This window comes from Echinops telfairi, unplaced genomic scaffold (assembly GCF_000313985.2).
Source record: "Echinops telfairi isolate 266 unplaced genomic scaffold, ASM31398v2 ScPeMD7_3509;HRSCAF=4178, whole genome shotgun sequence".
NCBI classification, from domain to species: domain Eukaryota; kingdom Metazoa; phylum Chordata; class Mammalia; order Afrosoricida; family Tenrecidae; genus Echinops; species Echinops telfairi.
In genome coordinates, this window is record NW_022107407.1 from 10,599,867 (window position 1) to 10,623,221 (window position 23,355).

The window sequence follows — 23,355 nt, forward strand, 5'->3', positions numbered from 1 at the left end:
GATGACTTTTCCATGACCAGCCAAGCTCTAACCACTGTGCAACCGGAGCTGCTTGATCTGCAGCCAGAGGGAAGGAGCATTAAAAATGCAATTGGGAGTGCAGAGAAGAAAGAAGGTGATTTTTGGAGGCTAGGGAAAAGAGGAGATGTACCAATGACCTGGAACGCCCAGGGAAAAATCTCTTAAGCTGTTTGAAATCTGGGTATGCTCTGAAGATAGAAACCAAGGCTGTTAGCATTTATAAGAGAATATAAATCCCCACGGCTAAAGGAGAAAGGTAAAGCATGTCAGAGCTGGAATTTACCAATTTTAATGACATAAGGGAACAAGGCTCCCATCATGCTAATGCGCTAAGAAAGCTGTAAAGATGCACAGGCTTAAAGGTACTGTTTTGGAGGCTGTACCACAAGGTTGCAGGAGGAATCCTCAGAATAAGAGAACTGCTCTAAAGACTTCATGCATCTGAGTATTAACATGAAACATGGTTCACTAGGGCACCGTGCCCACTACCAAGTAGATAACCTGCCAAGGAGAAGTAGCAATGCATAAGCAATGAAGCAGTACTCCTAAAGGTGTTGATGCTCCCCGGGGAATGTGTCAGCGTGGCAAGAGGACAAAGATCTGCCGCATGAAGAGAGCTTGAAGTAAGTATCTCTCTCCCTTTTGACAGCGCCACTGCCCTTAGAAAGGTGCTGGGTTGGGGAGCAGCAGCTAAGCTTACTGAATGCAAGGTGACAGGGCTCAGAGGCAGCCAGAGTCAGCCTGACCTTCCTGTGACCCACAGCTCTGGGCCTCCAGCAGGGTATGCAGCTCTGCACCAGACCATCCTGGAGGACTGCTGACAGGGAAACAGAAGCACAAAAGCGCAGGGCTCCAGAAGTCCCTAGTGAGCCTCTGCGAGAACAAAAACTAGGACAACCTCAAGAGGGGGTGGAACAAAGCCCACATTTCTCTATCTCGGTTAGCAAAAAAGCCTGCCTTCTAACTATGGGAAAGCTAATGCGCTTACTGCAGGTGGACAATAGGAGAGCTAATGGTGACGGAGGATGAAGAAAAAAAATCAATGTGGAAATGTCTCCTGCATAGACCCAGTTCCTTTGCTATTGTTTTCCTATCCTTGTGGGGGAAATAAAAAAGCATCCAAGTAGGTCCACTTGTCAGAAAGGTTATTTCAATCTTTTGCTCTTTTCCCAAGCGGTGGCACTGAGGGGGAAAGGAAAGAGCGCAAGCACTATCTAGACCATGTGAGCAAGAGATGCAGAAAAGCTGCTGAAATCGTCGGCTTCTCCCTTTAAGCCAACACCCTTCTGCTGAGGAGGAAGAACTGACAGCCTGTGGCGGTAGGGATTCTGGTGGCTCTGGGTCACACATCTATTTCTTCCCCTGGGTGCAAAGGCTACGGCTTAAAGAGGCCAAATGGCATGTCTTCTTATATTGAGACAAAAATCTGGAAGCAGCAATTTTATAATTTTTGCTTTCAGGGAGTAAGGTGAAATATTTCAAATGCCAGAGCCACAAACACAGCTAACTGATCTAGAAGGGATAATTAAAGGGCAAAATAAAAAGAGTGCAGACATATGGCTCCATAAAGCTTTGCAAGAAGGCGACTTGTCTTAGACAAAGAGCATTATCTGAGCCAGAGGGGCAACAGAATAGGCAAAAGAGCAGAATCAAATCTTAATGCCAGCAAGGGAAGACCAATTTAATTCCTCCATCCTTGCAGCATTTCAATTAATTAGGCCACAGCGCAAAAATCTTTTGCTCTTAAAATTCCCTGTTAGTTAACATTTTAGTTACCAAGGCAGTTCCTGAGCCTGTATATGACTACAAAATACCATCTCGATGAAAGTCCAGAGATGTGACAAAAAAATGAAGGGAAATTTAACACTTGCCGTGTGACTAACTTGCAGTCAATTAACAGCAGTGTGGAATCATGCTTTCTTTTACTCCAAACCTACCAAGGGGTTAAGAGTGAGAACCTGTGAGTCTCTGCTTTGTTTTCCTTCCAGGGATTTTGAGATAGCTGTCTGTGCTGATGGGAGTCCCTGAGTACGCTCAGCTGCTAACTGAAAGGTTGTAAGCTCAAGTCTTGCCCGCTAAGTGCTTCGGAGTAAAGACCTGGCAATCTACTTAAAAAAAAAAAAAAAAACCAGCCATTGAAAATCCTGTTAAGTTCTATTATAACACACGTGGAGTTGCCTATGGATTGTGATAACAGTTGTATGAGCCCCTAATAAAATGTTAAAAAAAAATACTTAAAAAAAAAAAAAAAAAAAAAAACCAGGCCAAGGAAACCCCATGGAACACAGGTCTAGTCTGCCACAACTGGGGTCACGGTGAGTTGGAACTGACTTAAAGGCAGCTGGTTGTTACTGATGGTTTCCAGGGAGCTGGCTGCACAATGTATTTTGAACCCAATGTATTCCTTCAAACCAGCTGCACAATACATTTTGAATCCAATGCATTCCTTCAAATCAGCAAAACATTATTTGAAAACTTATGAGAGGATTGTGGGAAATTCTCTCACATTCTGGAGAATGACATTCTACCTCCTGGTTAGATGCAGTCATGGGAAGGCATGTGGCTGATTCATAGCTATTAGATGCAACACTGGAATAGTCTCAGTAGTTCCTCCTGAATTTTAATGGTGTAAGTCAAAACAGAACCAAAGCAGCTACTTCAAATATATGGTGAATCTAAGGTAGGAAGTGATGGTGGCAGTTTCACGTACAAGGCAGCAGAACTGCCCTAGTCCAAGAACACAACTCAGGCTTTCTGCCAAAGTTCTACAGATGGGACAAGCGTGGTATTCATCCTGGGAGACAAATATCTCCCAGGGAAAGTGACATCATCTGAACAAATACACAAAATAAAGACCCAAACGTCATTGTACATCATAAACACAATGTCACTGAGTTGTACTGTGAAGGCTATTGAAATGGTAACCTTTTGTTACCTACATAGTTACCACACCCACACACAAAAGATAAAACAGTAACAATAAAAACCCAAACTCGAGGATGAAGAAACACATTTACATTGCTGGTGGGAATGTAAAATGGTATTTCTATTTTGGAAAACAGTCTGATAATTCCCTAAAATGATACCACAGATTTATCATGTGAGCTGGCAATGCTATTTTACAACTGAATAAAAACACATGTAAAAATGTGTTAATGAAGGCTCATAGTAACATTATGTGTAATAGACAAAAGAGTAAAAACAATTTCAATGTCCATCAACTGATTTGTAGATAAATAAAATGTGGAATACTTAGCAATAAAAAGCAGAGTGTAGCTCAAGTACTCCCTCAATGCAAGAATACTTTGTTCTATTAAACTAGCATTCCATGATGCTCACCTTCCTGACACGATTGCTGGAGACAAATGGGTGCATAAGCAAATGTGGTGAAGAAAGCTGATGGTGCCCGGTTATCAAAAGATATAGCGTCTGGGGTCTTAGAGGCTTGAAGGTAAACAAGCGGCCATTTAGCTCAAAAGCAACAAAGCCCACATGGAAGAAGCACACCGGCCTGTGGGATCACGAGGTGTCGAAGGGATCAGGTATCAGGCATCAAAGAACAAAAATAATATCATTTTGAATGAGGGGGAGTGTGGAGTGGGGATCCATAGCCCATCTGTAGGCAACTGGACATCCCCTTACAGAAGGGTCTCGGGGAGGAGATGAGCCAGTCAGGGTGCAGTGTAGCAATGATGAAACATACAACTGTCCTCTAGTTCTTAGATGCATTCTCCTCCCCCAGTATCATGATCCCAATTCTACCTTACAAATCTGGCTAGACCAGAGGATGTACACTGGTACAGATAAGAAATGGAAATACAGGGAATCCAGGGCAGATGATCCCTTCAGGACCAGTGGTGAGAATGGCAATACTGGGAGGGTGGAGGGAAGGTGGTGTAGAAAGGGGGAACCGATTTCAAGGATCTACATATAACCTCCTCTCTGGGGGACAGACAACAGAAAAGTGGGTGAAGGGAGATGTTGGACAGTGTAAGATATGACAAAATAATAATTTATAAATTATCAAGGGTTCATGAGGGAGGGAGAAGCGGAGGAGGAGGGGGAAAAATGAGGAGCTGATGCCAAGGGCTTAAGTGGAGAGCAAATGTTTTGAGAATGATGAGGGTAACCAATGTAAATTGTGCTTTACACAATTGATGTATGTATGGATTGTGGTAAGAGTTGTATAAGCCCAGTAAAAAGATTAAAACAAACAAACAAACCAGAGTGTAGATACATGCCACAACATGGATGTATCTTGAACATGTTGCGCTTACTGAAAGAAATTGATTGTAGAAATCCACTAGTGAGCTCTTTTAAGCTTTTGGATGTGGGATCCAAAAGCATCGTGAAAGGTTAGATGAGAAGTTTACAAGGCTGTGAATTTCTGTTAATATTGGTGGCGGTGGTTGTTGTTCGGTGCCATGGGTGGGTTCCGACTCATAGAGACCTTATGTACAACAGAATGAAACAGTGCCTGGTCCTGCACCATCCTTATAATTGTTCTTATGTTCGAGTCCATTAATGTAGCCACCATGTCAATCTATCTTGTCAAAAGTCTTTTATTTTTTACTGCCCTTCTAATTTACCAAGCATGATGTCCATTTCCACCATGAACATGACATTTGAATACAACATATACCTAGCCTACAGATAATAAGGTGTTTAACATTATTAGTCATTAGGGAAATCCAAAATTAAACTCCACTGAGATATACCTACAGTGGTTGCTAGTTTAGATGCTGTCAAGTCAATCTGACCTTGGCAGCCCCATGTGTGCAGCACATAGCTGTCTCAGAACCTGTTTACAGCTGAGTGCTCATGGATGTGACCTTGCAGAAGGAGATGGCTGGATCTATCTTTTGGTCACCTCTGGGGGGGTTCAAACCACCAGCCTTTAGCCATTTGCCGAATGCCTAACTATTTGTACCACCCAGGACTCCTACATACCCACTCCAGTCGCTGCAATTAAAAAAAGGTTTACTTTTTCATACGGGCATGAAGCATGGAAGCAATAAGAGAGGTCTGAGGGGCCGGCCCCAATCCCAATTACATGGACAGCCCCTCCTCCTCCAAGAAGAATGCAGCTCAGGGAGAGGGATACGTCTGATCAGAGCACACAGGAGCAAACGAAGGGGGAGGGAGAGAGAGTGGGAACACATCCTGGCCCACCAAACCCTGAGGACGATATTCCTGCTCAGAGCAGCCAGTGCACAGAGAGGACCATAGGGCCAGCCCCACCACGAGACAGTACTACTGTCACTGACCCACAGTGCTACTGGGGACAACACTGGAGACAGTGCAGGATTTGTGCCCAATCTGACTCCATCATACTGGGGCAAAAAACTAAGGGCATGCAACAGAGTGGAAAGGGGAGCAAAGCAATGAAGTCCCCGGGGGAATACCAAAAACAGACTTTGGGGCCAGCGTGTGGCAACCCATCAGAAGGGACTGAAAAACACTCCTAAAGGTCAACAAATAGTCTATATATATATAGACTTTTCCTTTTTTGTCCTTGTTTTTTGTTGTTGTTGTTTTTGTCTTCTTTTGTTGTTTTGTTTAGCTTTGTTCTTATTATTGTCTCTGCATATCTATCTAGATAAGATAGGCGGGATAAACAAATAGGAGGAGAAAACAATGAGACCTATGGTCCTGTGGGGGGACACATGAGAGGGGGAAGCAGGGGAAAGGAAGTGGGTGCTAACAGGGATGAGGGAGCAACAAGTGATCTCAAATGGATGGTGAGGAGGGTGTAAGTGGCCTGGTAGGGTTTATCAAGGGCAACGTAACCAAGAGGAATTACTGAAATCCAAATGAAGGCTGAACATGATAGTTGGACAAGAGGAACGTAAAAGGAAATAGAGGAAATGCAAAGGACATTTATAGAGGTCTAAATATGGATGTGTACATGTAAATATATTTATAAATGATGATAGGGAAATAGATCTATGTACATATATTTATAGGTTTAGTATTAAAGGTATCAGTACTCCCTCAACAGAAAAACATTTTGTTCTAATAACCTGGCATTCAGTGATGTTCACCTTCCCTACACGATTGCTGAAGACAAAATGGGTGCATAAGCAAATGTGGTGAAGAAACCTAATGGTTCCCGGCTATCAAAAGGTATAGTGCCTGGGGTCTGAAAGGCTTGAAGATAAACAAGCGGCCATCTAGCTGAGAAGCAACAAAGCTGGGAAGAAAGCACACCAGCCTATATGATCATGATGTGTCAATAGGGTCTGGTATCAGGCATCAAAGACCCAGAACAAAAAATCTTATCAATGTGAATGAGAGGGAGTGTGGAGTGGAGACCCAAAGCCCATCTGTAGGCAATTGGATATCCCTTTACAGAAGGATTGCAGGAAGGAGACAACTCAGTCAGGGTACAGGTCACTGTTGAAACATACAACTTTCTTAATTCTTTAATGCTTCTTCCTCCACACTATCGTGACTCCAATTCTACCTTACAAATCTAGCTAGACCAGAGCATGTACAAAGGAACAGATAAGAGCTGGAAACACAGGGAGTCCAGGACAGATAAACCCCTCAGTGCCAATATTGAGAGTAGTGAATACCAGGGGGGTAAGAGGGAGGTGGGGGGAGAAAAGGGGAACTGATCACAATGATCTATATATAACCTCCTCCCAGGGTGACAGACAACAGAAAAGTGGATGAAGGGAAACATCAGTAAGTGTAAGAGATGAAAACATAATAATAATTTCTAAATTAGCAAGGGTTCGTGAGGGAGGGAAGAAGGGTGGGGGAAGGAGAGGAAAAAATGAGGAGCTGATAACAAGGGCTCAAGCAGAAAGAAAATGTTTTGAAAATGATGATGGCAACAAATGTACAAATGGGCTTGAAACAATGGATGGATGTATGGATTGTGAAAACAAAGCAAAACAAAAAACACCGAACACGTAAAAAACCAAAAAGGTTGACTATGTACAGTATTTACAAGGGTATGGACCTTCTGGAAGTCTCATTCATTGTCAATGGAAATGGGATATGGTGCACCTACCTTGGACACCAGCTGAACTATTTTTAATTAAGCTAGTATTCATCAAATAACCTAGAAATTACATTCAGGTTTTTTACCAAAGTGAAATGAAAATATATGTTCAGGTGGTGGTGGTGTAAAGGAGTCCAGGGAGAAAAAGAATGTTTGGAAAAGGACTGTGGTAGCAATTGTACAATACTGCTTGACGTGATTGAACTATGGAATGATATATGCATTAACTCCCAATTAATAATAACAGGTGCATGTGTATGCGGGTGTGTAGGGAGGGAAAAATGAATATACAGTATTAGTAGTATTTAATGGACCCAACATAAATAGTTTTTTGTGCCTAGTTAAAAAAGATAACTACAATTTATAGCTTACCTTACTAGATACAGGAGTTTGAAACATATTTGCAAGCTGGATACTATCTGTATATGCAAAAGCAGGGCTTTAGTTACCAGTGATACTCTAAGAATGCAGAAGTTAAGAATGACAAGCAGGGGGCGTTACAGAAAGGCTGATTGAGGAATCATTCACTGTGATAGTTAGGGTTTGTATCCACATAGTTAGGCCAGGATTTTCAGTGGTTTGGCGTGAGGCTATAGTAATCTCCCATTATTAGATTTCTTCAGGGGTGTGTGTGGCTGCCTTCAATTAAGCAGATGTTGTGGGAAAGCTTGGTTGTTTTTTGCTATGTCTGGCTGTTACATCTGCATCATCTGACCTCTTGTCCTTTAGACTTGAGCCAGTGGCCTGCTGTATTGCTTACTGATGCTGGGAGTCATCAGCAGCCAGCCATCTCCCTTGCCCACCTTGGATTCATTTGCTTCTGCAGCCAGAAGCCTGTCATGTGATCTGCAGCTCTTGAGTTCATCAGCCCAGGCAGCTATTGAGTTAGAAGTCTCCAGTCTGATATCTGACCCAGAGACTTGGAAGTTGCTCTACGACTGTGTGAGCTATTTCCTTGATATAAACCTCTCTGTATATTTACAGTAAAGCCCTGGTAGGGCGGTAGGCTATGCATTGAGCTGATAACCATAAGTTCAGTGGTTCGCACCCACCAGCTGTGTTCCAAGAGTGAAATGTGAGGCTCTGTTCTCCTATAAAGACTCAAAGTCTTGGAAATGCACAGGGGCAGGTCTTCTCTGGACTATAGGGTCTCTATGAGTCAGAACTGACTTGACGGCAGTGAGATGAGTTTGAGTGTATGTACAGGTATAAGCTTCACTGGCTTGGCTTTTCTAGAGAACCCCGCCTAAGGCATCCAACACCCAAATTCCCTTTCATAATAGAACGCCTGCCTTGTCACATGGCTACCTAAAGATTGTATTTTCTAACCTTTCTTACAGCTCGGGATGATCAAGGAACTAAATTGAAGATGTAAGTGGTTACACAATATTTGCTACTTGTTCTGGGTGGATGCATCAAAAGGGAGACTGTTGGGCTTCCCTGACCTTTCCCCTTTGCTTCATAGCTGGGAGCTGGTCTGCTACCTCCTCTGTTCTATCATCCCCCCGGGAAATAAACGACTACCAGTTTTGTCACTGTATTGTTAGCCTTGTTTATTAATGTAGGTTAGATCACCTGTTAACTGACAGGCTTATGCATCTTAACTCATATCAAATCACCCCTCACTTTTTTGGGGTTGCTTTTTGCAATTCTGCAGTGTCTTTAATACAAAATTATTAAGTTTTGCATATATACCTATAGCACAACATTATTGCCAAGAAAAAAATATGATCATAGATATTTTCAGTCACAACATATGGTGCTGGTAGTAGGCACTGAAAATGGCCACCATTGACAACCTGGCCCTAATTTTATGTGTACAAGTGCTGACTCCATAATTAGAATTCTTGTCTCTGAGAAGTGCACACATTCATATGTAAACACCGCACAACCTCAGGGTCAATTGGGAGGAGGCAATACACATTCCACCTCATTTCATTTTGTACCATGTAGGGGGCTGGGCGGAGACAGAAAATAATTGTTTTACAAAAGAGGAAATTTGGAACAAGAAAGGAACATTTCTATAGCCATAGGGGGGGCCTTGATTTCTTTTTTCACTTGTGTGAAAGATATGTCAATATTTTGTGTTTGTTCCATATCTGTATTCTAGTTTCTTTCCCGGCCCCCTTATCTCCTCATCTTTGCTTTTGCATAATTGTTGACCTTTGGGTCTTCTACTGACCGTTTTTATATTGAGTATCGATCTCATAGGTAATATCGTGTATTTGGATGCCACTGGGTTATTGAGTTAAAGCTTGATCTTAGGGGACAGGCTTGGTTCTGGGTTTAAAGTGTTTCAGGGAATCAGTCTTGTTCTCTATGTGTCTGCCTTTGTAATTTTTTTTAAGTAAGAATTTGAATTCTGCTCTATATTTTTCTCTCCTTCTATGAGACCATCTCTATGGTCTTGGCATGAACAGTTTTCCTTTTATAGATGAGAAAATTAAGTCAGAGATATTAAATGACATCCCCTTTGTTACACAGATCACTGGTAGAGTAAGAATTCATAACCAGTTCCCCAAATTTGAGGTTCTTTCTAAAGCCACAGATGTAGGAATCAGAGCAATATTTACATTTCTGGGACACTGAAAAGGATTCTCGATTCCCCAAAGCACTTTATTTTTCACTGATGCCCAAAATTAAGCTACTAATAGGATAGTAATAGGATAGTAACTTCCGATCAGAGTACACAGAGCTATTAATATTATAGGCACTTCATATCAGAGAATACACTGAGCTGAAGTAGTGGAGGAAGTAAAGAAAGGTAAAGAGGGCAGGAAAGTCATCGTAGGAGTACAGGGAATGAAGGAGGGCTGGGGAAGAGGAGAACTGGATTCAGTGAAAAGTTAACCAAACCCTAAACATACAAATATCCCCTGAAATCACTGTCCTATCATTGGTACTCATTAACAAGATCCTGCAAAACTAAACAATGGTCAGTACATTCTGCTGAAAACAGCAAGGTAGCTTGCCTAGAATGATGTCTGACAAATACTGAGCCAAAGATTGCAAGGCAAAATATAGATGAATATAAGCTTAAATTTCATTTACATGGAAAAGTTCATTAACTGACCACACTTCTTTAGTACTTAGATAGCTTGCTGGTATTTCTGAATAGACCCTTAAATTAGAGAAATCAACAGTTTCAAATTACCTAGTGACTTAATTGTAAAACCTCGACAGTCAGAATCTTAGTGACTATTCTTGTCTTCGTGAAGACAGGATGCTTCAGTCTTAAAAAAGTTTATTTTTTCCCCCTAGAAATAGATTACAGGAAAGAGCTATGAATCTAGGATTCTCTTTCCTTGAAAAGATTTTCATTAGAGAAATGCCTTTTAAAGTATTGAATATCTTACCTGGATGTTGTCAAACTTTAAACCTGGCATGGTGAGATTCTCCTTGTCAATGAACACAGTGCTATACTGTTGAGTTGCTACAGAAATCAAAACATTCCGGGTCCCCTCACTAGGAAGCCAAGCATCATTTCTTCGGTCCATCTCACTCATATTCAGGGCAGTGGCAAAGGGGTCATCACTTCCTGCAAATACAGCTTGTATCTGAGAAAATGGTTTGGGGCTTTGAGAAATTTCTAGAGAAGCTGTAGAAATGCCTGATTCTGATCTTTCCATCCTTGGAGAGTAGGAAGGATCAACAGAATCAGGAGATTTATCTCCTACTGTAGTAGTCAGAGAAGACAATTTTTCTGGAACCGAGGAGCCTGCATTAGGATTACTGACAGAAATGAAAGTGGAGGTAGTAAATGAATCAAAGAAGTCAGAAGCCAACGAATTTGTGTTGGTTGTATCGCCAAAAAATTTACTCAGGCTGGGGCTTGGCTGGACGACCTGAGGGGGTGTCTTGGCTGAAGTTTCACTCGCACTGCTGAAACTCGGAGATTTTACCATCTGAGACTCAAAGCCATCATGGAGAAATAAGTGATGTTGGGAATTAGCTGTATTTGACTGACTGAAAATGGTACAAACAGGGACAGGTTCATCTTTAGAAGGCTGACCAGAAGATACTTCTGACATCTGTTCTTCTGGGTCAGTTGGGACGGAGCCCACTGCATTTCCACTTTCAAATACAGGCATGTCCTTTATTTCTTCTTGAGCTGGGTCTTCTTTCAAAGAGGCTTTGCTATCAGGAGTCATGTCAGAGACATCTTTTGGTGTATCCTCATGGTCCGTTTCACTGTTATTACTCACAGTATCAACTCCTTCTTTATCTATATTTTCCATTTTGTTATCAGATTGGCTTTCCTCAGGCTCTACAACATCCTGCAAACAACCAAGTTCGCCCACATCATCTTCACTGTTATTAGGAGAGTCAGAGATGAAGACACTTTCCATCATATGCTCATTAAGCTTATCCATGAAATTGTTCGAATCTTCTGATATGGTCTCATTCCCTTCAGACCCAAACTCATCCCCACCGAGATCAATGGTTTCCTCGTGAAGGAGAAGCTGTGCTTGCTCTTCCTCAGTCACCTGCTGAAGGATGCTCTCCGTGCCCTCTGAATTTGGAATAGACTCCCCGGTCATGTCTTCCTTATTAGTGTTCACATTTTCCATCGTTGTCTGAAATAAAAACAGATATAAATTGACCTCATCAGTTTTGTGCTTAAGTTATTACTAAGTTAAGTTGATCTTATTATTAAAACTGGTTTTTTAAAATCATTTTATTGGGGGCTCATACAACTCATATCACAATCCATACATACATTTTTTAAAGCACATTAAAATTGTTTTTATTTTTATTTATTTTTTAAAATTATTTTATTGGGGGCTCGTACAATTCCTATCACAATCCACACATACATCCATTGTGTCAAGCACATATGTACATTTGTTGCCCTCATCATTCTCAAAACATTTGCCTTCTACTTTAGCCCTTATTGTCAGTTGCTCATTTTCCCCCTCCCTTCCCACTCCCTCCTCCTTCACAATTCATAATTATAGTTTTGTCATAAGTTACACTGTCTGACGTCTCCCTCCGCCCTCTTCGCTGCTGTCCATCCCCCAGGAGGAGGCTATACTTAGATTCTTGTAATTGGTTCCCCCTTTCTATCCCACATTCCATTCACCCTCCAGGCATCGCCCACCACTTCACCACTGGTCCTGAAGGAGTCATCTATCCTGGATTCCCTGTGTTTACAGTTGCTATCTGTACCAATGTATATCCTCTGGTCTAGCCAGATTTGCAAGGCAGAATTGGGATCATCATTGGGGGATTAAAATTATTTTTAATGAAAATATGTTCAGTATAATATAGTCAATAGTTCAAAAACCAAAAGATCACACGTTTTTCGACCTGTTAAATACCGCTCATTTTTTTAAGGTTTAGTGGAGTCTCTCTTATTCTTGAAGCATTCCTAAGCCATACCAACCTATCCCCTGGACCTCTCCTGGGCCTATGACATTGTTATAACTAACTCTAGGAATTTGAAGGCATGGTAGTTAACTAGTAAGAAAGCAAAAGGCATACTCATTGATCAATGATTGCTAAAGCTGATGACAAGAATCAATATTTATTACACTCTTACTATGAGCCAGGCTTTTCAGATGGTTTATGTGAGTTTTCTTAATTAATCCTAACATAATTCCTATGTTACTAGCTGCTGCTATCTGCCTTTGGAAGATGAGGAAACTGAGGCTTACAGAGACCATGTGGATTGCATGAAATCACATAACTAGAAAACGGAGAAACCAGAGTTAGTGGAATGTTGAGCTGACAGTAGACAGTGGAGGGCCACAGACTAGGGCAAGGAGTTTAAACCTGAACAAAAAATATTTTCTCCCTTTCTTGAAAAACTTCCCCCAATCAAATTACTTTACATAGTCTTATTCTCATAATGAATAATAAATTCAAGTTAATCTTTTAATGGTGGAATTATTTTATGTTTGACAGATTTGGTTGATATAAGATTTCTTAGTAATAGAATGCACAGAATAACTGAGTCATATTAAAATTAATCACAAGATAGATTTTCATAAATACTAAGTGGGAGATATATGTCCCCCTGGACTCTAGAAGTTAGACACATGGGATGAGTCATGAGAAAACTCATTTGTCCTTAGCAAAGTTATGTTTTTATCTTTTCAGTATGAATTAGGTGATGGTTTATATAGCAGACCATTTTACATTTGACAATTCAAACACATTTTGTTTCAACTCACCCACAGCGATCCTCTCAATGTACCTTCACTTATTCCACTTGCTGCCTGTGCTTCAGGTTTACGATTCTCCTCTAAACTTCATCCTGGGGTATAGGCTACCCTTTTGTTCATAAGTGGCCGACTCTTCTAAGAAGGGGCTGAGTCTAGGGGCACAGTCTTGCCTGTTACACCCATCTCTATCCTACCAGTAAGCTTGGTCTCAGGTAAGATTTGGGTTTTGTTTCACATTTTTCTCCCACTCTATTCAAGACCTACTATTGTGTTCTTTTTCAGAGCAGCTAGTAATGGTGGCCATGCATAATCTAATTCTTGTTTTAGGGTTGTGGAGGTTGATATTGGCACCATCTATCAGTCCATTGGATTGTTTCCACAGGTTTTTGATTTTCACCACTCCTCTTTCCTCAAGATGGGGAGAGCCCAGTAATTGTACCTCGGATGGCTGCTCACAAGTGTTTAAGTCTCCAGTCACCACAGTGGAATATGAAGCAGAACGTTGTCTTTACGGCATCCCTGAGACTACAATCCTGAGCTCCCAGACCTTGTAATCTTATTCCTTTATAGTCTTTAAAGACTATAGTCTTTAGTTATGTCTAAGGCGTGTTTTAACTTTGCTCCCTGCATCTTAGCAAATTTATTTTACTGGGTGAAACTTTTGGAAACACGGGACAATACATGAAGGCCCCTTGCAATGGCTGTCCTAACTGTTGTTCACACCTTCTTCTGAGGGCTCCATTTGCTGTATCACTTTTGAGCTACCTTGACAGTTTACCTTGACAGACACTTAGACAGGCTTGCAACCTGTTGGAGCAGAGTCATTCTGCGCCCTCCTTACTTCTGGGCTGTATGTCACAAGAAAGGTCTTCCTATTCTTTTGATTTCTTGGCTTTATGGTAAGCTAATGAGAGTGAGCCTGAAGGGAAGCTGGTCACATCAGCTTTCAGCTGTTATATGGTGCTTATAAAAATTAGCACAGCACACTTGAAAAACCACTTAGGGGAAGAAGGAAGGAATATAAACCTGTAAAAAGGCTGCTGCTATCCAGTCAATTCGGATTCAACAATAAAATGTGAACTCACTGCCATTGACTTGATTTTGACTCATAATGACCCTACAGAATAGAGTAGAACTGCCCTGTGGGTTTCTGAAACTAGGAATCTGAACTGGAGTAGAAAACTTCATCTTCCTCCTGAGGAGTGGCTGGTGGTTTCAAACTGCTGGCCTGGTGGTTCTTGGCACAAGGCATAACTCACCCCATCACCATGGTTTCCAAGGCTATAAATCTTTATGGAAGCAGAGAGCCTCATCTTTCTCCCAATGATTCTCATAGTTTGTACCTGGAAATGAGCTAATTATTTAGTATATCATCACCAAAACCACGATTTCTAAAATAACACAGAAAATCATACACACATTTACAGAGCTTATCTTGCAGTAAATAAAAGTTTTACATATTCACACTTCTGGGATCCACTCCTTCAATCAATACCCATTCAACATCTGGTTCACTCTGACACATATGCACTACTATTTCTTTCAGCTGACCCAAGGGCCAAGACCTCATGTCACTTGATCAAAAGATGGCAGACAACACCAATGAAGCCCACTTTTAACTGCCCCTCACAAATGTTAAGCAGGGAACTGTACATATATTCGCACAGTGTACCACACCCAACAGCAGACAGCTGGTAAGCATTTAAGAAACCAACATAAAACCACCAATTAAATACACACACAATAAGGCAGATTAGTAGACAACTTAAGCCTTCCAAGGCAGCAATATAAAGTGGCTCAAAGAAGTGGCCAAACTACAGAGCCAGACAACTGCTTTGAAACTAAATTACCTGATAGGGAATTGAAGTGGGTGGCATTTAGGGACTTCAGAGAGAAAGACTGAGAAAAATGCAGATGAAATCAAGAAAAACATAGGTGAAATATTAGAAGATTTCTGATAACTGAAGAAAACTGAAACCATACGAAAGCAGCAAACAGAAATCTAAATATTAACATTAAGATTTCAGAAATAGGTAATACAATGAAATGGCAAAGGAGCAGATTAAAGTACATGGAACTATGAATTCATGAGCATGAAGACAAATCTCAACACTGATCTGCTAGTGGAACAACTAGATAAAAGAGCAACAAAGGAAAGAAAGATTAAGTGGCATACCATCAAGTGGACTGACTTATAGGCAATCAGGATTCCAGAGCAAGACACACAGAGAAAAAAAGAAGACACAGCACTTTCAAATATTTTTGGAAGTAACTGATTACTGATAGATACCTGGATCACTTATAAGAGATGGGAAAGGAAAAATAAATGCTACTTTAAAAAATGAAAACATGCAGTAGAACCTACAAGTCAGTTGGTATTCACAGGAGTAGTAAAACCAAAACTAAGTCCATTGTGGACTCTAATCTTACTCATACTGACACCAACAAAGCAGACATACTCCACGGGGCTTTCTCGCTTGTAATCTTTATGGAAGCAGAGGACAGGCTCTTACTCTGAGGCAATGGTATGTGCAGTCACATCATCAATGGTGCAGTTAGAAGCAAACTACTAACCACTTATGCCACTAAGCGACATTATATAAGGGGTCAGACATACATATTTTATTATAAAATATAAATTTCTATGGTGGCAGTAATTATCAGTTAGTGAGTTCTTACTCATGAGGCCAATGTAATGGAATGAACTATTGCCAGGTCCTGCCACCCCCCTCACAATCTTTGATATGTTAGAGTCCCCAGCTGCGGCTAGCATCTCAATCTATCTCTTGAGGCATGCATACTTTGTACAAAAATAGCTTCTTTACTGCTAAGTGGTTACTTCTAGAATTATTCACATGTAATGTCTACATTGCAAAGGAGCACTGGTAGCCCAGTGATTAAAGTGTCCAGCTGCTAACCCAAAGGTAGACAGTTTGAACACACCAGCTGCTTGGTGGAGGTAAATGTGGTGGTCAGTTTGTCAAGATGTACAGCCCTGGACACTCTCGGGCAGTTCTGGTCTGTCCTAGAGTTGCTGGGTTGGCATCACCTCATTGGCAGTGGGTTTGGATTGGGGTTTAATGTATCAATAGAGCAACGATAATCTATTACCTAGTAAATCTTTACCTCTTAGAATAAGAAGAAAAATCATAATGGGATTTTTTTAGTCTTCCATTATACATTTTGTTCTGAGTCTGTATTTCCTTTTAGCTGCACTGTGCTAGATGGAAAAGTTCTTGGCAATACATTTTTCCTAGCAAACAGTCAATTCAAACAACTTTAAATTCTCCTTATGATTATGCAAGCACTACAAGCACTTATTAGTTGATAAACACAAATTTTATAAAGAGAATATACACACCCTTTTGTTACTTGGGTATTTAGCAAACATGTATAATTGACGATGTAGATTCATCTGTCATTAAAGAAGCTAAGTATTAGTGCTAGTCAATGCTGATTAATGGCGACCCGACAGCAGAGGGTAGCACTGCCTGTGTGGGTTTTCCGAGATTGTAACTCTTGATGGGAGTAGAAAGCCACATCTTTTTCCTGTGGAGTGGCTGGTGGTTTCAAACTGCTTACCTTGTGGTTAGCAATCCAGCTCTTAACCACTGTGCCACCAGAGTTCCTCTCATTTATCACCTACGTATTAAATCTCCAATGAAATAATTGGCAAGGTTGAGGCCTGGTAACGTAGTTTTTGCCAGGTTAAAGTAAAAAGGGTGCTAATACTTTCTAACTGGGTATTGTAGGCACTCTAAAAAGTATTGATGAATTTGATTTATTAATATTAGTTTCTATTTGCCTTCCAAACTGAAGATACTACCATTAGGAAAGGTAACTATTCTTTGAAACCATAGCTGTTCCTCTTATGGGATGATGTGTCTGAGGACGATGTATTACAGCTCTTTTTCATCAGTCTAAGCCCTGGATACTTACAAGACATGATCAAGTTTTCTACCCTGCTCCACCTTTCTGCAAAGCTTCATCCATTCTGGAGTCGCTGGTTGGTGCAAATTATTAATGCATTCAGCCGATAACCAAAAGATTGGAAGTTCAAGTCTACCCAAAGATGCCTCACAAGAAAGGCTTGGTGATCTACTTGCCCTAAACCAGCCACTGAAAATGCTCCTTCAACACACATGGGTCGCCATGAGTCAGAATTCACACAAGGGTAATTTGTTATTGGTTGAATACATTTTAGATGCAGACCATGGAGAAACTTGGAGATTCCCTTTCTCCAAGCTATAGTTACTTGATGATTTAGCTGAGTTTTCATTTTTATTTTGATGGCCATCCCCCAAAAGGTCCTTCCTAATGAGTTCCTTTTACAGATATCATTCACAAGACAGCTGGTTCCCCCAAACAATTTGCAGAGCTGATGACTTCTGCTGCCAGACCACAGTCCACTGAAAAGCGTTCTCTTGCTCATTTGTCCAGTCTCTTACTGGTGCTGGAGTTCACTTGCACATCACTTGTCCAGTCTCTTACTGGCAATGCCCCACTTTGATGGAAAGGGAAGAGACAACAAAAGGTTGAAAATGCATGAGGCAACTTAGCATATTAGGTTTTTCACATATGGGTTAATTCACTGGATATATGGAAGGAAGTCAAGGTATTATCCTTCTTTTATAGCTGGGTCAATACGAGTTAGTTGTAGAATGACTTACTTAAAGTGAAAATATAATTTTTCAAGGACTGTGTACTAAGCATTGTGACATAGGTTTATCATATAATTAAAAAACAAAAACAAAACCTTTTAAATTGTGATTTGGATGCAAGATTGTGGAGAAAATTGGTTTTCCATTGAACAATTCATGTGGATTTTTTTGGATTGAATTTAATTTTTACAACAGTGGAATTAGTTATCAAGGGCTCTACTATACACAAGACAACTGAGGGTCAGAGAAGTTACGTGACTTGTCTGATATCACTACTAGTGAACAAGAAAGCCAGGGATGGAACTCGGCCTTCACACTAAACACACAGGGGTTGGTATTGCTGGTGTATTCCTAACCCCCAGCATGGGGGGGTGGGGGCTCTGTGGGAGACAAGACCAGGTGACCTACTCTCAGGAAGATTTCAGCCCAGGAAACACTGTGGGGCAAGTCTACTCTTACAGCAGTTCTGCTCTTTGAGTTGGGATTGACTAGACCACACAAAACAAGAGCACAATACCTAGTACACAGGAAATAGTAACTACTGCTGGTTAATTACTGGCTTTACGTCCTTCTCATTACATAACCAATTCAGAGTACAAGTCTCTATTTACAATACTACAGAAATTAGGGACAATTCCCTATTAATAGACTTTTGATTAACTTCCCTATTAATGGACAATTGGACTCATGTAAAAAGAAGACAACCTGCGCCCCCACCCCCCCAAACAACAACAAAAACACCCACACTAAGGCTGAGCAATCCTACATGGGGTTCTTTCCAAGACTATAAATCTTAATGGGAGCAGACCTCACCTCTCTCTTATGAGGCTGGTGAGTTTGAACTGCTGACATTGTGGGTAGTAGCCAGATGACTATATAGCTTGTTTTTTTCAGAATAATTCTAATCTCAGAAAAATTGTTAACTGTCTTCTTTCGGTCTCAAAAAACTTCTGTTGAAATTAGACAATAAACATATGGCCACGTTACCTATGACTTAGTAATGCTATTGCTAGAATTATCAGAGAAACTCCTACATTACAATCTATGGATGTAAATGAAAAGCAGATCACAAATAGCTATGCATTCAAAAATTGAATATTAAGCAGCAGTATAATGAATGAGCCATTCAACTATAATGCGTTAATGTTTGAAGCTCAGAAAGTTTTGTACAATTGGGTACAAAAATAAACAGTACAGTTCTCTATATAATAAACTCCCAAAACATGCGAATTACACAACATTGTGGTTTAGGATGGCAAATACATTTAGTAAAACTTCAATGCACAGCAAAGAGATAGTTGCCAACTCAATTGTGGAGGGAAGATCGGAGGAACTGGCAAGGGGATTTGTTCTGGGAGAAACACCCGAGACTTTCTAAGTACTTGCCAAGAGGCACATTGCTTCTGCTGGGTGGTGGGGCACTGGTGCTTTCTGTGTGAACTCTATCTTACAGCACACTACATATTATCTTTACATTCCATCATTTAAAATAGGTGTATAGATTAATCCTTATGCTCTCCAACTATTGTTTTAATAATTTTTATTAAACTGTAGATAACATTTTAACTTTTTACAGCATCACAGTGCTGCAAAGACATAACTCTTTTTATAGTTGAGAGGTCTCCACAATAAAGCACTTAATTATATAGATCTTCTACTATTTACAACAATGTAACTGTCACTACAACGGTGAGCTGGAGTCCAACTGGAAGGCATTTAACATTTTTTACTCCAACATAAATAGTATGCCAAGACGCAAAATTCTACTCAGAGCAACCCTATAGGATAGATTAGAACTTCCCTGTAGGTTTCTGAGGCTGCAACTCCTTATGGGATTAAAAAGCTGGTGGTTTCAAACTGCTGATCAAGGCATAAACCCTAAGCTACCAGGGGACCTTACATATTCTGTCACATAGTGTAAATCTAATTAGCATAAATTCCAAAAGTTTCCATGTAATGAACATCCCTGCGGATCATGCAATTTACACGTACTCTCATATAAGCGTCATAAGAAACAAAGTATTACTGCTTCTGTCATGCTACTGTGAGTTGCCACTGTATGAATTCTGACCCAAGGGGACCCGGAATTGTGCAGAGAGATGCTCCACAGTGTTTTTAGGAAAACGACTTTGCAGAATCAGGTCATCAGGCCTTTCTTCTGAGGGCTCAAACTACCTAGCTTTTTGCTGGTATTCCAGCACTCTATTGCTTGCACTACTCCTGGACTGTACCTCTCATACACAAGAGAAAACTTAGTGATGTGCCCACAGTCACACTGATAATACTTAATGATGACAGCACTCAATTCTAAGTATATTCCACCGAGGCTCTTTCCTCTGTGTTGGGTACCTCTCTCCTTGTAAGGTTGCTCTGACCCAGAGTACAGAGAAGTAGAGAGAATACTGAATACAGGGTCTGAATAATTATGTTTCAGTCTCAGCTTTGCTTACACTAAGAAAAGCCATCTTTGAAAAATAATTTTTCAGTTGGCTTCTTCATCTGTAAAGTGAGGTAGTAAGGATTAAATAGAAACTGATGCTCAGGTACTTGGTAAACTGAACAGCTGAACGAAGATAAGCATGTTGTTAGCTGCTGTTGATTTTCACTCAAGTGGACGAGAACCGCTCCACAGCATTCACAAGGCTGTGACCACTGGGGAGCCAACTACAAGGCCTATTTTCTGAGGCCCGTGGGTGGGTTTGAACTGTCATCCTTGGGCAAGTAGTGAAGTACTGAAATGTGACTCCCAGGGACTTTATCTTAATATACACTTCACAATGCTAATGATCAGAGCGACACCAGATTGTTTGGGAATTGTTAGAGAGCCTGGCTCATGGAAGGGATGTCCATGTAGAAATAACAGAATGTAAGAACTGAGAAACTAGTACTATATTATTCTACTTGCATACTCCCTAGAATCTGTGGCGGAGAGTTTGCTGGCTTGTTTGTGCCCCCTCCAATCACACGAGGAGAGCAGGCTCATTGCCTACCACTCCTTACTGCCTTGGGATTTCATGAAAAGCAAGGAATAACTATTAGAATCAGTAACATTCCATCTTCCAGTAGCCCTAAAAACATAAACTATGGGCCCAAGGAACTTTTTCTTATGTTCAAAAAACAGATTAAAAGGCACATCTTAGAACAATTTGAGTCTTTTGTTTTAAAAATGTTCAGTCTTCATAGTACACATACACATGCACGCACATAATGGGGCTTTAAAAAGATGGTGAAAAATGGAATTAGAAGATAGTGGGATTTTCCCCACCAAAAAAGCCCCCTTGTAGAGTGATTTAAATGCCTTCACATTCATCAATTCCCTTCAACCTAACAACAGATGACAGTTTGGAAGGGTGTGTTGTTACAATTAACCTCTTTCCACAGAGAAGTAAACTACAATTAAGGGTCAAATTGGTCATGGATATTAGTGCGGTAGAGCTCAATCCCAGATGCCTCCTCCTCGACTTCTCTTTGCTGCATCTTGTTTCTGGTTAACACGTCTATCACTTAGTCTGCAAGCTGCCCTCATAGTATTGGACTTTCACTCTCATTTGAATGAAGACTGTCTGGGAGGAAATCAGCACCCCGTTTTGCAGCTGTGGAAACCTGAGGGAAGTGAAAGAGTGGAATGAAGCATAGGGCATTCTCCTTGACCTCAGCGAAGAAGCTCCCGAAGGTGGAAGTGATCCTCATGGCTCCATCTCCAGTTCAGGAGAGGGACAACTCCTGTGTCAAACAAGGATCCCCTTTTCAAATGGCCTCCTCACAAGGCAACTGCCTGGCCCCAAGGTCCTTTCTAGGAAGGGAGGCTCCTTGTGAGGAGGAGAGGCATTAACGAGAATGGTGCTGAGGATCGGGCGAGGTCTCAAACTCCATTAAGTAATTTAGTTCAGCCCGATTCCCTCCCTGAGGTCGGGGCCCTCATCCTCACCTGTCACCCGCCCACCTGGGATTTGAGTTGAGGGGTCACCTGCGGTTGTAACCTGGGTCCGGGCAGAAGGTGAAGGGAGCCAGGAAACGAGGTAGCGAACCCAGGGCCCTCTGCAGCTTCTGCGCCTGCGTTGGCCGCGGACGCTTCCCCGACACGCTTTGCTTGTGCGCATATGTAGTGAGGGAGCGAGCGTCCAATCCCGTGTTAGCCGGAAGAGCCGAGCACTTCCGGGCTGGTTCTGCAGTGGGCGGGCTCAGGCCGAGCGTAGCCCGCCTTGCTGCCCCCGCCCCCCCACGTAGCGTGAGTGAGAGCGTGGACCTTGTGTTCGAGCCCACTCAGTCCCGGAGTGACAGGAAGGGAAACCCACGCCAAACATCCCTATTAGGATTAGCTTCAAGGAAGTAAGACACACTGAGGGCAAACTAATGATAGAAGGGACGGGTGGAAGGAGAGACGTAGACCTGGCCAGAGCACACTATAAATAGTCCTCAGTAGGTGTTTTTCTTGTGCTTGCCTGTATTTTCCACTTCCTTTCCATGCACTTGTAATGCTTGTGCAAAACGAGTAACTATGAACGTAATAGTAATAATGTGGAATTAATGCAGAATAAAACTCCCTTAGTTTTGAACTTTAGTTTCGGACGGAGAAAGCCATAGAATGTAATTCTTATTTCTGTGCCTGCTTAACGGATTTCTAATGTAATCAGTAAGATCTCCTTTTTGTGGAGACTTTCTATGGGATTTCTACTCCGGTAATGAATTTTAGTTTCGGAAACCCACAGGGCAGTTCTACCTTGCCCTATAGGGTCGTTATAAATTGACATAAACTTGATGGCAGTGTTCGGTAATACCAGATATACCAATACTAATAGAAAGAGTAATACCAGGCTCAATACTAGTTGCTGGGATACCAAAGTGGGATACAACCAAAGAAAGCTGAGTCAACCGACTCTATCATGGAATTTAAGAGCAGAAGGGAAAAAGACAGATAATCATAGACATGGAGACGAGTGAGCTAAAGGAAGGATATGTGGTCCTGGAACCTCGGTAGGAGACCGGCTAATTAGTGGGGTTTAGTTATGAGTTTGTGATTTCATGCATTCTTGTTCCTGTAGTGCCAAGGGCACTGTCTAACGACAAGCCACTTTGGAGTGCTGTCAATAGGGACACTTCTCCACTAGGACCCTAACAAAGTTTCGTGGCAACGACTTTAGGCATTGGAAATGTTTGAGGACACCCGCAGACTCCTATTCAGAGGCCAGTACCTGATAAAATACTGTGACAGTTAGACAGTACAAGGTGCTGAGGAATTAACTGATCATACCCTGACTTTAGGATTTTAGATATAGCCTAAGGACCCCTGATGGCGTACTGGATTATGAGTTAGGCTAGTACCTGTAAGATGAGTAGTTCGAAACCACCAGAGGCTCCAGTAGAAAGCGGAGCCTTACTGTTCCTGAAGAGATTACAGCACTGGGAAACCCACGGGGTTAGCTCTACTCTGTCCTATAGGGTCGCTATGAGTGGACATTGGGTATTTGTGAAACCGAACCTAGCTGAGTCTGAC

The 23,355-nt window shown here is 41.4% G+C and overlaps 1 protein-coding gene across 4 annotated transcripts in view; it reads right to left on the reverse strand.

Moving 5' to 3' along the window:
• The window catches only part of TRAPPC12 (trafficking protein particle complex subunit 12), a 181,701-nt gene extending 159,786 nt beyond the window's left edge, over window positions 1–21,915 (reverse strand). The window contains exons 1-2 of one of the 4 annotated variants that reach the window (XM_004709834.2): window positions 21,829–21,915; window positions 10,390–11,610 (exon numbers count right to left, since the gene is read on the reverse strand). In XM_004709834.2, the coding sequence (XP_004709891.1) occupies window positions 10,390–11,604 (1,215 nt within the window). In that variant the 5' untranslated portion in view covers window positions 11,605–11,610; window positions 21,829–21,915. Of the gene's footprint in view, window positions 1–10,389; window positions 11,611–17,455; window positions 17,514–21,789 lie in introns of those variants that run through there. The other 3 variants (XM_045294255.1, XM_045294256.1, XM_045294254.1) reach the window with 3 other exon arrangements.
• Window positions 21,916–23,355: the final 1,440 nt, after the last annotated feature.